Source organism: Cetorhinus maximus, chromosome 7 (genome assembly GCF_964194155.1).
Source record: "Cetorhinus maximus chromosome 7, sCetMax3.hap1.1, whole genome shotgun sequence".
Taxonomy (NCBI): domain Eukaryota; kingdom Metazoa; phylum Chordata; class Chondrichthyes; order Lamniformes; family Cetorhinidae; genus Cetorhinus; species Cetorhinus maximus.
The window spans coordinates 31,438,256-31,451,431 of record NC_135885.1 but is presented as its reverse complement, the minus strand read 5'-3'; the positions used below and the strand labels follow the sequence as shown (position 1 = coordinate 31,451,431).

At 45.9% G+C, this 13,176-nt stretch overlaps 1 protein-coding gene across 1 annotated transcript in view; it reads right to left on the bottom strand.

The window, feature by feature from the left end:
* Positions 1–255: 255 nt before the first annotated feature.
* Positions 256–13,176, bottom strand: part of LOC144682447 (short transient receptor potential channel 4-like) — a 96,339-nt gene continuing 83,418 nt past the window's right edge. Inside the window, exons 7-11 of the mRNA XM_078544850.1 lie at positions 12,097–12,292; positions 11,333–11,539; positions 11,163–11,204; positions 1,710–1,799; positions 256–1,068 (exon numbers count right to left, since the gene is read on the bottom strand). Of these exons, the coding sequence (XP_078400976.1) occupies positions 322–1,068; positions 1,710–1,799; positions 11,163–11,204; positions 11,333–11,539; positions 12,097–12,292 (1,282 nt within the window). The 3' untranslated portion in view covers positions 256–321. The remainder of the gene's footprint in view (positions 1,069–1,709; positions 1,800–11,162; positions 11,205–11,332; positions 11,540–12,096; positions 12,293–13,176) is intronic.

Sequence of the window (13,176 nt, the reverse complement as noted above, 5' to 3'; positions counted from 1 at the left end):
AGCTTAGCAATGGAAAGAAGACTGAAAAATAGGGTACTACAGATAGCAGTTAGACCTCCACTTTCAATGGCTGCAATATTTCTTGGGAAATATCAACTTTTCCTCCCTGATTTCTACCCATATTAATTAGAGATTGTCAGTTACATTTTTCCAGAGCTCTACAGACTCACTCAGGTTATTTGCAAAGGCAACATATATGAGCACTAATAGAATAATCAATAACTTAAAGAAACAAGCGTTGCTAATATGAAGGTTTACCATATCTTCTTAATATAATTCCTTTATTATTATTCTCAAAAGCAATCTGCAAAATAAATACTATTATAATCTAGTTGTCACATAATCACCCTGTGTCACAGTCCATTGATTCACACTGTCTTCATTCCCTGAATCCTTTGCCAGAGTATCCTCTGTTGCTTCTAATGAGTGAGCACTGGTGTTGCCATCTGGAGACTGTCTGTGTGAAAGTGCATGTATCTTTTCTTCTGTTTCTGGCTTCCATGTGTTACTCATATTAAGGTCTTTTATATCGGAGTCAGTCTTGTTGACTACCATTTGATCCAAGTCTCTCATGCCCTCAGAGCTTTCTTTGTTTTTCAGTAGGCATTCCTCTTGAGTAATTTCCTCAGAAACTGTGTAAATCCTATTGCTTTTCTGCTCTGCATTGCATGGTTTTGTTCTTTTTCGAAAGAATCCTAAATTTTTGATAGAGTCTTTAACAATACTTTTATTGTTTTGCCTTTCCTTGGATATATCAATTGCTTTTGGGGTGGACCCATTGCTTAAGGTATTACATGCTGCTGGAGTGTCTGATATTTTAGACACTGGCTTTGGACAAACCAAAGATGTTAAATCATAAAAGCTTAGCTTGTTCTTCTGTTCATTTGCACATGTTATTTTCTTTGTTGAAACAGTCACGTGGTCAGTTGCCCAATCTTCACTTTTCAAAACTTCATTGGAATCTGATACCTTTGATGCTGTGCTAAAGGCCTGTTTACCAGGAAGCTTGTTTCCTTTCAGAAGACCCAAAACCTCATAGCGGAAGCTGGAAATATCCTGTTTCAGTTCCTATGATCACAGCAAAAGTCATCTATTTTAATGTATTCAATGATGTCAAAACAGCCAATAAACAAATATTTTAACAAAATGATCAGCAAATATCCATTTGCCAACAATATTAATGCTTTTCTGTTAACACTTCACTGCTAGAATCAGTAATAATCAGGAAAACTTCAAGTTGCTCAAGCACAGTCTGCAACCAGCACGAAACTGAACCACAGGTAATGTAAATAATGTAAAGTTCTACTTTAGCAATAGAATGGGATTACAGTTGCTTTACACCTAATATATTGCAACATAATGACTGTTGCATTACTGGTGTGTTCTATGTACACACCCACTCCAATTGAATAGACATATTTTTAATAATTATAAATTGGTGACGCATTGCTGGTCACCTACTTTATAATTTAGGGTAATCAAGATTTCTTCCCACCCTTACCAGTAACTTAGAAGCAGAACAAGTGGTAACACTGGACATTGGACACTTTGTGAATTGACACTAAAGCATTTCTACTCATATTTGAGGTTTTACTGGTGAACTTTCTTTTCAACTGGAAATGATCTTTGCCAATTTTTAAGTTATTGCAACTATCACTGTGATTCTTTTTCTAGGAACAGAATTTGGCAAACAATGGTGAGAAAATTACTTTGAAATTCTCTTCAGTCAGCCCTTCTTCAGTTTTCGCATCTCTGATCATTGCAGCAACATATCTTTTCACCAAATTTCTTATAACTTCCTGAAAGACAGGTACAGGCAAAATAAGAATTACTTCATTTTACAGAATATAACAAAATATGCCTAAGATTATACTGTTAGCACTTTTGAATAAATGTTTATGCTTTTGTACTGTCACTTTCATATCAAATCATCTTTTTAAAAACATTAATAAGTTGTTTGCATTTCAATAAAAAATACCTATTTGGTGCAGGTGGCTAACATGCCCATTAGTATGAGAACAGAAGATTGGGAAAAGTTATGGGCCTGTTGAAAAAAATAAACTGGGCTGGATTTTACGGCGTCCTGCTTGGCATGTTTTCAGCGGGATGGGAGGCACGTGCAATATGTCAGGTAGCTAGCCCACCACCTTCCCACCATGCCCGAATTGGACCCCATAATACAGGGGGTGGTAAGCCGCCAACTAGCTTGCCTGCCCTTAGGACTCCACTGCCATAAAATTCTGGCCAGTGGTAGGTGGGTCAGAATGGGAATGCCATTTTTTAAACAACTTTGTTGAAAAGATGGGGAAAGAAAGAGGAGTGCACATCATTTGGGGTGAGGGGTGTGCCCTGTGCACATTCAGTGCCCTTCCCACCCCCCAAATGTAACTTCCCCTTTGTTCTTACCCACCAGGTCTCCAAAACCCATGCCACCACCAGCCTCGCCCCTACCCCCTCCCTAGGCTCCCCGATCCTGCCCTGTCCAAAACCCCAGACTTACCTCTCTCCGTTGGCCATGTTCTCTTCATCCTGTGGCCTGCTTGCAGTCTCAGCAGCATCCCCTACTGAGCTCTGATGCAGTTGGGATCGTGAGAGTTACCCCCCAATCAGATTAGCTGGCAGCTCTTGAGGGTGGGGCTTCCTCTCACAGAGGGGCGGATGTCCAACCCTCAGCTTGTTTAGGCTGCTGGCATTGTGTTATTTCTGCGGAACGGCCTTATTCAAAGTTGGTCGGTTTAGAACCAACCTTTCTTCCTGGGGGTGCTAGCAGTAACCAACCCACCACGCCCCCTCCCCACATGTAAAATCCAGTCCGCTAATTTAATGGATGCACACATAAAGTATATTCATCAGTTCCATCTGGAAGAGCACAATATTCTTCACTCCCTGTGATTAGCACAAACAGGGCGTTCTCTGTTCAAGAGTTGAGCAGAGCCAATGGCTGCACACCCACACAGCTCAGGAAAAGGGAGATCTAGTGCAGACCTTTATCTCCCATGCCACTTTAAAGAGTCTTCAATGCCATCAGGATGAAGGGTCATCACCAAACTGAATCACTGAGCTACCAACCAAGCAGTGGTGGCTGCTGCCAGTAATGCACTGGGGCCCAGGCCCAGGATATTTGCTGGATCCCAGGGCACAAGTGAGTGAGGGCGGGATGGGGGTCACAAGGAGGGGGCTGTTGGAAAGAGGGAGGCAGGGGGCTTGGCGGCAAGAGCAGGGGGGGTGGCTTTCAGCGGCCTGCCCATTCCTGATGCTGGGTCCCTTGATTGAGCACATCGTACCTGTCAATGGGGGATGCACCCCCACCACCCCCCAAGGCTGCAGGCAAACCCGATGGCGTTTGCTGGCTGGCCCTCGGGAGGTATGGGAAAGCCATGCGACTCTCATTAAATCCCTGAGCCATCACGAAGTTCTGGTGGGTTCACGGATAATTGGCTTTAAGTGGTTCACTAATAAGCCTAATTGCCTTCCTGCTGCTGGTGGGTGATATTCATGCATCGGGCCCTTCCTACCCGCAAATTAATTGGGGACAGTTTTCCCAATGTTGGGAATCTGATGTAGGTTCTCCCACCCACTCCCTCCGCCATCATTCCGTCCCAGTGGGCTCCACTAAATCCAGCTTGTTCGCTCTGTTCCGCTCTACAGGTGTTGCCTGCCCTGCCAGGTATTTCCAACATTTTCTGTTTTTATTTCACAATTCCAGCATCTGCAGTATTTTGCTTTTGTACTAACACTCAGTTTCTGGTTTGATGAGCAGATTGCAAATCTATGCATAATTTCAGTAGACTTCATTGTTCTGGCTTTGTACCCAGCATTCCATTAGCTCCTAAATTGCTTTGCAACATGGCCTAGCGATTGAAAGTCATGATTCTGCTGTTATTCTCTTTATATGACATCATAGTGTTCCTTAAGCTACAATATCACACTGCATTTATACAGTCCCTTTAATTTAGTGAAACATCCAGGCTGTATCTAAAAGAGGACTGGATACTTAGCAGGTGTATCTGAGGAGGGATGGGGAGGTGACTGAGGTGTAGACAAAGAGGTAAATTTTCAAGAGAATGGTAAAAGTGGGAAGAGATGTTACAAGGTAAAGGGTTCAAATACGTCTGAATGACTGAAGGCTCGACCATCAATGGTTTATTGGAAGGAATAATCGCAAAAGGACAGTTCTGCCTAAATTAATGAAAGAATGTAGGCCTAACAACACTGCAGAAGTGGGATGGTGCAAAGCCATGAAATGTTTTGTAGGCTAGATGGACTTTGAAGTCAATGGGCAGGAGTTTCAGCTCGGCGTGTGGGCACCTGCCCGACATGCCCGAGCTTGAAATAACACGAGATGATGTCGAGCAAGCGCCCGATGTCACTGTGCACTCGCGTGATATTTTGGTTGGCGGACATGTGCCAGAGTTGGCAGCATGCGCGCTGACGATTAAGAGGCCTATTAAGGCCCTTAAGCTGGTAATTAAGTTGAATTTTCTGCTGCCTGTCCAACCTTATGGCTGGTGGGTGGGCGAATAAGCCAGGAGGCCTTTACATTTTATGCGAAACCTCATTCACGGGCGGGTGAGGTTTCAATAATTAAAAAAAAATGTTTGGGCAGGATTTTAATAATCATCGTGTAAAGGTGCGTGAGTCTGCTGTGCGGACATTTTTTCTAGATTTTTAACATCTTTAATTTTGTTTATAAAAATCTTCAGCTCCCTGAGGCAGCTCTGTGCCTTCAGGGAACTTTCAGTGAGCACGCACCCGCGCATGCGCAGACTCCAGCGCGCGCACTCCTCCCGCCCCAACCCCGGCAGCATGGAAGCTCTCAGCGCACGTTTCGTGCTGGTTGGCTGTTAATTGGCCAGTCAGCGTGAAATCGTGGTCGGGGCCCGATCGTGGGCGGCGGACTGTTTTCGGGTTGCTTCCAGGCCCGACCTGTCCAACGAGGGGAAAATCCCCCCCCCCCAGTGTGTTGGGAACATGAAACCAATGAAGTTTGCTGAAGACAGAGTTGACAGTTGAACAAAAGTTAATGCAGGATAGAATGTGGCTATTGGATGAGTTAGAATCGGTGTAAGATGGAACTTGGGAAACTAACAAGAGGAAAGTGAGAGAAGTTGAGCCTGGAAATTATAAAGCATGAATAAAGGTTTTGTCACACGTAGGAAAGTGGGGATGGAAATGGACCATATGGTACAGGTCAATGCAAGTTGTCTTGCAGGTGGACTGAATGTCCTGGCTTGAGGTTAGAGGTAGTACATTGTCAGGCTCATTCTGATCATGGTACAGGATGCAGTCAGGTACAAATTTTCAGGCGTAACTGGAAAGTGGGGAATGAAAATATTGCTTCAGTTGGAGGAAGTCTTGTCTATACCATGCTCAATGATAATGGTGTCTACATGTATCTCATTGCTGTAGGCTTTCCCACCAAGCCAATCTCGGGTGGCCAGCCAGCAGATTGTGCCAGATGGCCAACTGATGGTTCTGACAGGATAACCAGTCTGTTTTAAGGGCCAGACCACATCAGAATCTGGATAGCGGGCCAAGGGTGGACATCGAGCACCTATTACTGGCCCTCTATCCAGCTCTACCTGTCCCACCCCCTTCAACCAGCTTATATTCCACCTCATTTCTATATTTCTTAGTTCTGATGAAGAGTCATACGGACTCGAAACGTTAACTGTATTCCTCTCCGCAGATGCTATCAGACCTGCTGAGTTTTTCCAGGTATTTTTGTTTTTGTTTCAGGTTTCCAGCATCTGCAGTATTTTGCTTCTAACTTTGGGATAAATGAGTTTCCTTTGCATCCCTCTTATGGTCCTGTTCTTGCACCTCCAAAGTATCCTCCTCAGGATATCCAGAGTTTTAAAATCTTCCTACCAGAAAGTCAGGCAAATTGTCCAACAAACTAGAATTCAGTATAAAATAAATCATAAGCTCTCAAAAATCCATTAATCTGGAACATTTCTGGAGCTACTGCCACTTTGCTACATGAAGTTTCTAGGAACTTTACTGGAAAGCTAATTTACACTTCTGGTGGAGTGGAAACAGGTCTAAGGAAATGTTCGGTATCTAGACCTCACAAGGAGAAAACATACGAGCATAAAAAGATCATATGGCCCATCAAGCCTACTTCACCGTTCAATATGATTATGGCTGATTTTGGGCTACAGCTCTAGTTTTCTGCTCGTTCCCCAAATTCTTTGACTCCCTGAGAGACCAAAATTCTGTCTATTTCAGCCTTAAATATATTAATTGATGTTGCATCCACAACCGTCAGGAGCAGGGAATTCCAAAGATCCACAAGCGTTTAAGTGAAAATATTTCTCCTCATTTCAGTCCTAAATTATCAGTCCCTTATCCTGAACTTGTGCCCCCTTGTTCTAGACTCTCCTATCAGGGGAAACACCTACGTCTCAGTACATAAACTGTCAATCCCTTTCATGATCTTGGACGTTTCACTGAGATCACCTCTCATTCTTCTAAGCTCCAGAGAATATAGACCCAATGTAGGACAACTCTCTCATCCCAGGGAGAAATCTTGTGACCCTTCTAGTGTACTGCCTCCAATGCAAGTATATCCTTCTTTAAATGTCAAGATCAAAATTGTACACAGTATTCCAGGTGTGGTCTCACCAAAGCCCCATTCAATTGTAGCAAGATTTCTTTATTCTTGTACTCCAAACTTTTGCAATAATGGCCGGGGTTTTCCGGCCCAGTCACGGGCGGGACCCTCCGTGGGTGAGGTGGTGCCCCAGCCAAAAGTCCATTGACTTGCGGCGGGACCGGAAGATCACAGCAGCGGGCAGGTGAGGAAAATCCAGCCCAATGACCAACATACTATTGCTTTCCTAACTGCTTTCTGTATCTGCATGCTAACATTTTGGATTCCTTGTACGAGTACACCCAAGACTTTCTGAATGTCAACATTTACAAGTTGTACACCTTTTAAAAAATATTCTGTGTTTCTATTCTTATGACCAAAGTGAATAGCCTCACACTTCCCCACACTATTCTCCATCTGCCACCTTGTCGCCCACTCACGTAACTATATCTCTTTGCAGCCTCTTTGTGTCCTCCTCAGAGCTTGCATTCTCACCTAGCTTTGGATTGTCAGTAAACTTAGATACAATACTCCCTGTCTCTTGGTCTAAGAGGGCCGATTTCTATTAATAAAACACTTAAAGATTTATACAAATATGAGGTCTGTGGTAGCACCATGTGAAAATAATGGATGGAATTTTCCATGCCTGCTGGTGTTGGGCGCCATGGCGGGTGTGAGTGGATTACATGGTGGGAAGGCCAAAAATTGGTTTCAGAGCGTCGTGAAACTGATTTGCAATCGTCCGCTCCACCCGTCAATGGAGGGCCACGTTTTCTGCCGCCACACGTCGGGAACTCATTGTCATACATTTGCATGTTATTATAGGCCCAGCTTGCCAGAATCATTCCATGTCAAATTTACCACCCACATCAGTGGGAAAACACACCAGTTCAGAACACATCTTGACAAGCATGGTGTGCAGAAATCAGCCTTCAGGGACTTGTTTACACCGTGGACATCAGTGGAGCAGAAGATGCTGGAGCCCGACAGCAACAGGACCCTGGAGAAAGGTGCATCGCATGCTGGGTGGATTCTGATAGACATGGCTCTGCTGCAAAGCAGCCCATGGAAGGTGGAAGATCACCGTTGAAGGTCTGCTTTGGGACTTCAGTGTCTTGGATATGGTCTGCAATGGATGCTTATCGAGGGGGTGGAGGGGAAGGTGTAGGTTTGACTGGGAGAGAAAGGCGTGTCAGGGGAGGTGAAGCTGGAAGGGGGAGAGCGAAGGTGTCAGACGGGGGTGAGTTTGGGAGGGGGGAGGAGGGTATAAGGGGGTAGAATATGGCAACTGGGGAATTGGTGTAAGGGGGCAGGAAGGTGTAAGGATAGGAGTTTGGAGGAGGGAAGGACTTTGGTGGGAGGAAGGAGTTCCGAGGGGGGCAGGACTTCGGGAAGAGGAAGGAATTCCGAGGGAGGAAGGAATGCAGGGGGAGGAAGAAGTCCAAGGGGATGAAGGAGTCTGGAGGGGAGAAGGAGTCCCAGGGGTGAGGAACGAGTCCAGAGGTGGGGAAGGAGTAAGGCGGGGGTGGGGATGTCCAGATGGTCGTGCAATGGAGGGGGTTGTGGAATTGATGGCTGCCTCCTGGGGAGCAAAATGAGGGTGGGGGTGGTAGGAGAGAATGGTGAGAATGAGAGAAGGCAGAGTGAGCCGGTAGGGTGGGAGGGTGAGAGTGCAATGGTAGCGGTAGAAGGGGTGGCAAAGGGTGGTTGGTGGGGACTCGGAGGTAGACACGGACCCTGGGGGTAGGGAGGAGAAGGTTGGGGAGGTCAATGTGGGTGGGGTCGGGATTTTCGGGGAAGCAGGGAACTTGCATGTTCACCTGGACATCCCCGAAAAAAAACAGTTCTGGCTATTCGGCGACAGTGGTAAGTTGGAAGATGATGTCAGGGGGGTCGACATTGTTGGGGTAAAAGACATGGGTAACTGGGGGAGGGGGAAGGGCAGGGGAGCTGATCAAGAACTTTTCCACTACCATGTTCGTCAAATCGAAAGTGGGTGGAGCCTCGTGTTGGACGGGCACAGGTGCTGCATGGGAGTGTGATCAGTGGGTGGGCGGAGATGCAGGTCAGCTCAGATAGACAACTGAAAGCAAACCCCAGCAGGCAGCATTGAGAATGCTTGGGACATTGAGATGAGTGTGATAGAGGAAGGCTCCGCATGGGTGGGAGAGTGCTTGCACAAGGCTCCAAAAAACCCTGCTACACACACACACTTCTCCCTCCAGAATCACTCGTGGGCTGGCTGCGTGCAGCTGAAATGCCAGTCGGGGGCGGGGTGGTGGAAGAGTGGGTGGTGGAATGCAGTGGGAGGACTCAGGAGCCTGTTAATGAAGCTGAAAGACAACATTACACATCATTCAGTGAAAGAGAATATATTTTCAGGTTATAAAGCGACAAAATGTGCTCACCCGCGAAACCAAATGTGATCAGAATTTCTTAACTTTTCTAGGCCTAACACTTCTGGGTGTTGCCCTGACATCCACAGCAGGGGTGGAGACAGTCTGTACAATGGTTGGCCCTGTTACCTCTGACGACTTAGGCGTGGGTCCTCTGGACAGCCGAGGCCTTGGGAGTTCCGGCTTGCTTTGGCTGTCCTCCCTTTGACCAGCTGCTCCTTCTGCGGTGACAGAGGATGAGGTTGAGGGGGGGTCACAGGCAAAGGGGACTCAGAGGGAGAGGACAGCCTCTGAATTCCTGAGCGGATGACCCAGGGGTGTCCAGCTGCCGCTCCTCCTCCCTTTGGGTGGCCGAGGGCCCCGGCCTTACTCCTTGAGGGGAAGCAGCACCTGGAGTGATGTCGAGGTGCCCCGTTTCCCTCTTGCATTGCCACTGCAGGAAGTCACCCATGGCTACCGTGATGGAGTGCAGGTCCGCATGCATCTCCGCCTTCTGCTGGACCAGGATCTCCATGGCGTCTGCCATCCTTCCCATATAGGCTTCCATGTGCACACATGTGGGCACCACTTCATCAGAGAGCAGGCGGACGCACCCCGCCGACATGCGTGCAACTCTGTTGAAGGCTTCCAGCAGCCCTGTGTGTCTTCCCCTGCCTTCTGCTGACTCTCCATGATGAGTTGGAAGGCTGAATCCTGAGGCTCATCACCTGATGTCGGACCTGACAGATGCCTCTTCCCCAGCAGCCCTCCGAGTGTCGAGGAGCTCAGTGAACCTGCCTCTTCCTGCTGCGGACACACGTCCTTGTGGTGACCACCAGATTGTGAACCTGAGCCTGCTCTAGATCTAGGTTCCACCGAGGTGTGTGTGTCTGCGCTGGTGCAGGATGTGGGTAAGCGCTGTCATGCATCTTCCGGCTACTTAATTCCAACTCTTCAATGAAGGAGGTGTCCTCTTAGCTGGAGGTGAGGACCTGGATGGAGCTGAGGGACTGGCTGGTTGAAGGTGTTGGTGTTGGTTGCTTGACCGAGTTCCCTGTGAACCAAAGTAGATATAACTAGTGTATGGCAGCAGAGTCAAAAGCTGGAGTGTGAGCATTCATATTTGTGTTGAAAGAGGAATGATGTGGTGCAGGATCCTCACGTGGTGTTCACCACTGAACTTAGTGTTGCCACAGGCACAGTGCTAGTCCTCACCCATTAATGCGTTGGCTCGCTCCTCAAAGTGAGTGAGGGGCCTTATGTGGGCCACTCCAACCCCGGTCTGGGACCTCTCCCTGGTGTTGTCAGTCAGTGTCTCCTGCATGAAAACAGATGTAGAGAGTGTGAGCTGGACGCATGGCACTGCATGGAATGTTTATGTGGTGAGCGGAGCCATGGTCGGAATGAGGACATCAGCACGACAGGGAATGGGCCTGACGGAGATGCGAGGGTGTGTGAGAGAGTTAGTGGTGTTGTCCCTTGAGGTGCGAGATCCCTGTGGATGTGTGATGGATTTGTGAGTGTGTGAGTTGAGAGTGATGTGAAGTGTGACTTACCCTGGTGGAACGGATGAGACCATATATCTTCTTTCAGCAATGGGTGGCTGTCCTCTTTTGCAGGGCGTTGGCATTGACCACCACTGCCATCTCCTCCCATGCTGGATTGGTCACCTTGCTTGCTGGCCTTCGCCCAGAGCGGGGCCAGAGGACATCATGGCCAGCCTCCACTGCGTCCAAAGGGCCTTCCATGGATGCACCACGGCGGGGGGTGGAGGCTGCAGTCTTCTTGCCTTTTGGGGCCATGTCTTCTGTGCAGCAGTCCTGGGCTCGGAGCACTGAGAGGTGTGCGCGCGGTTGCACTTTAAATATGGCGCCTGGTGTGAGAAAGCGATGTGGTGATGGCATGGCGGGTGAATCAGAGGCTGCCCGCCAGCGAAATGGTGTGGTTCCCAGGAATGCATGATTAATGAGGCAGGATCAAAATGATACAGAGTGAAAAGCCGCCACTGCGGCCAGCGGGTATAGCATTCTTATTCCCACCCGCTACTGTACTTAGTGCAAACCTGGGACGATTCCGCCCAATATGACAGATAAGGAATGAAGGAGAGTAGTTTGCTGACTTGGTGTAATCTCGGTGCTTTATTAATTTAGCTGTTGTAGAAAACCAAAGCGTACTTTAAAGATTTCCCTTACCTGGTACTGGTGGTTTCGTCTCAGATTGTTAGCTGCGCGCCTCTTCAAAAGATAAAACACACAGTTGAGTAAATAAGTAAAGAAACATGCTTTGAAATAGCAATTGTGCATTTTAGCGTTTACGATATTAACGTCTGGTAAAATATGTAGGAAGAAATTACATTTCCTACCCCGAGAGAGCCAAGACTTTCAGGTTTCTTTCGTTTTTGCATGCAGAAAATTTTGAGGCATAAGTGTCTTCGAGTCCATGTTATTAAATACCAGACAGACTTTGGACTTGGAATAATGTTAAAAGGAGTTGGGAGAGTTCCACCTTCTTCAAAATAGCTCATCCAAAGCTTTGTCCTTGCAAATTTCCACTCAATATCTGCATGGTCCTACATAAATCAATCAAATTAAAATGGTGACATTTGAAAATGGCCTGCTGGAATATGCATGAATTGCAGCCTCCCACTCAAATTTTTTGTTTCACTGTTTAAATATAAACAGGTGTTGTAACCTCCGCCATAAAAGACTGATAATTCCTTTCATGTTAATTGTTTATCATTTCCATATTTTTCTGTCATTCGTGTTGAATTTAATTTGCAATCATGTCTTAAACCTATAAGGTAATTCTATTTTGATATCTCCATCATAGCAAATTCAAATTAGCTAAGGTCAAACTTAAAAAAAATACAGGAAAAATATGGAGCATAGTCAATATATGAAATAGAAAGACAGGTGAAGATTTTGGTCACTATCAGAAATGGTCAACTGGGTACATTTCTCTTTTAAATGCTAATCTGCCTATATGCACTTTCCGTTTCTATTTTAGATTTCTTGTGTTTAATGTTTACTCCCTGATTTATACTTAGTTTCTTGGATGAAATATATGTCATCATATTTGAAATAATTCTTTCTTTTTAACAGTAGAAAATATCCAGGAAGAACTCACCGCAATAAGCTGGTAAGAATTGTTCATCATAGCTATGAGCATGTTGAGCAAAACCACAAGAGAGATAACATTGTATGTTCCAAACATGGTGGCACCTACAAACTCTGTGAATTCATGACGAGCCTTCACATTTGTCACATATAGGTTAATGAGACCAAATATTGACCAGAACAGTGATTGGAGAGTTTCAAATAACCTGCAAACAACAACAACCTGAATTTATACACACAGAAGGATCAGGAGTATAAGTAATTCATTTAACCCTTCTGACATTCAACAGGCTGGATTGTAGAGGGCGTAGTATTCCCCACTCCCACTATTAAACCCCACTATTTAAAAAAGGAGAGACGGAAAAAAAACAGAGAATTACAGACCTGTTAGCCTAACATCAGTAGTGGGGAAAATGCTAGAGTCTATTTTAAAAGATGTGGTAACAGAACACTTGGAAAGCATTAACGGGATTAGACAAAGTCAGCATGGGTTTATGAAAGGGAAATCATGCTTAACTAATCTACAGGAGTTTTTTGAGGATGTAACTAGTAAAATATATCAGGGAGAACCAGTGGATGTGGTGTATTTGGATTTCAAGAAAGCTTTTGATAAGGTCCCACGTAAGGGGCTAGTGGGCAAAATTAAAGCACATAGGATTGGGGGTAATATACTGGGCATGGATTGAGAATTGGTTGACAGACCAGAAACAGAGAGTCGGAATAAATGGGTCTTTTTCCGGGTGGCAGGCGGTGGCTAATAGTGTATTGCAGGGATCAGTGCTTGGGCCCCAGTTATTCACGATATATATAAATTACTTGGATAAGGGAATCAAATGCAATATTTCCAAGTTTGCTGATGACACAAAACTGGGCAGGGTTGTGAGTTGTGAGGAGGATGCAAGGAGGCTTCAGGGTGATTTAGATAAGTTGTGTGTCTGGGCAAACGCATGGCAGATGCAGTATAACATTGATAAATGTGAAGTTATATGCTTCAGTGTGAAAAACAGAAAGGCAGAGTATAATTAAATGATGATATATTGGGAAATGTGGATGTACAAAGGGATCTGGGTGTCCTTGTACACCAGTCAAT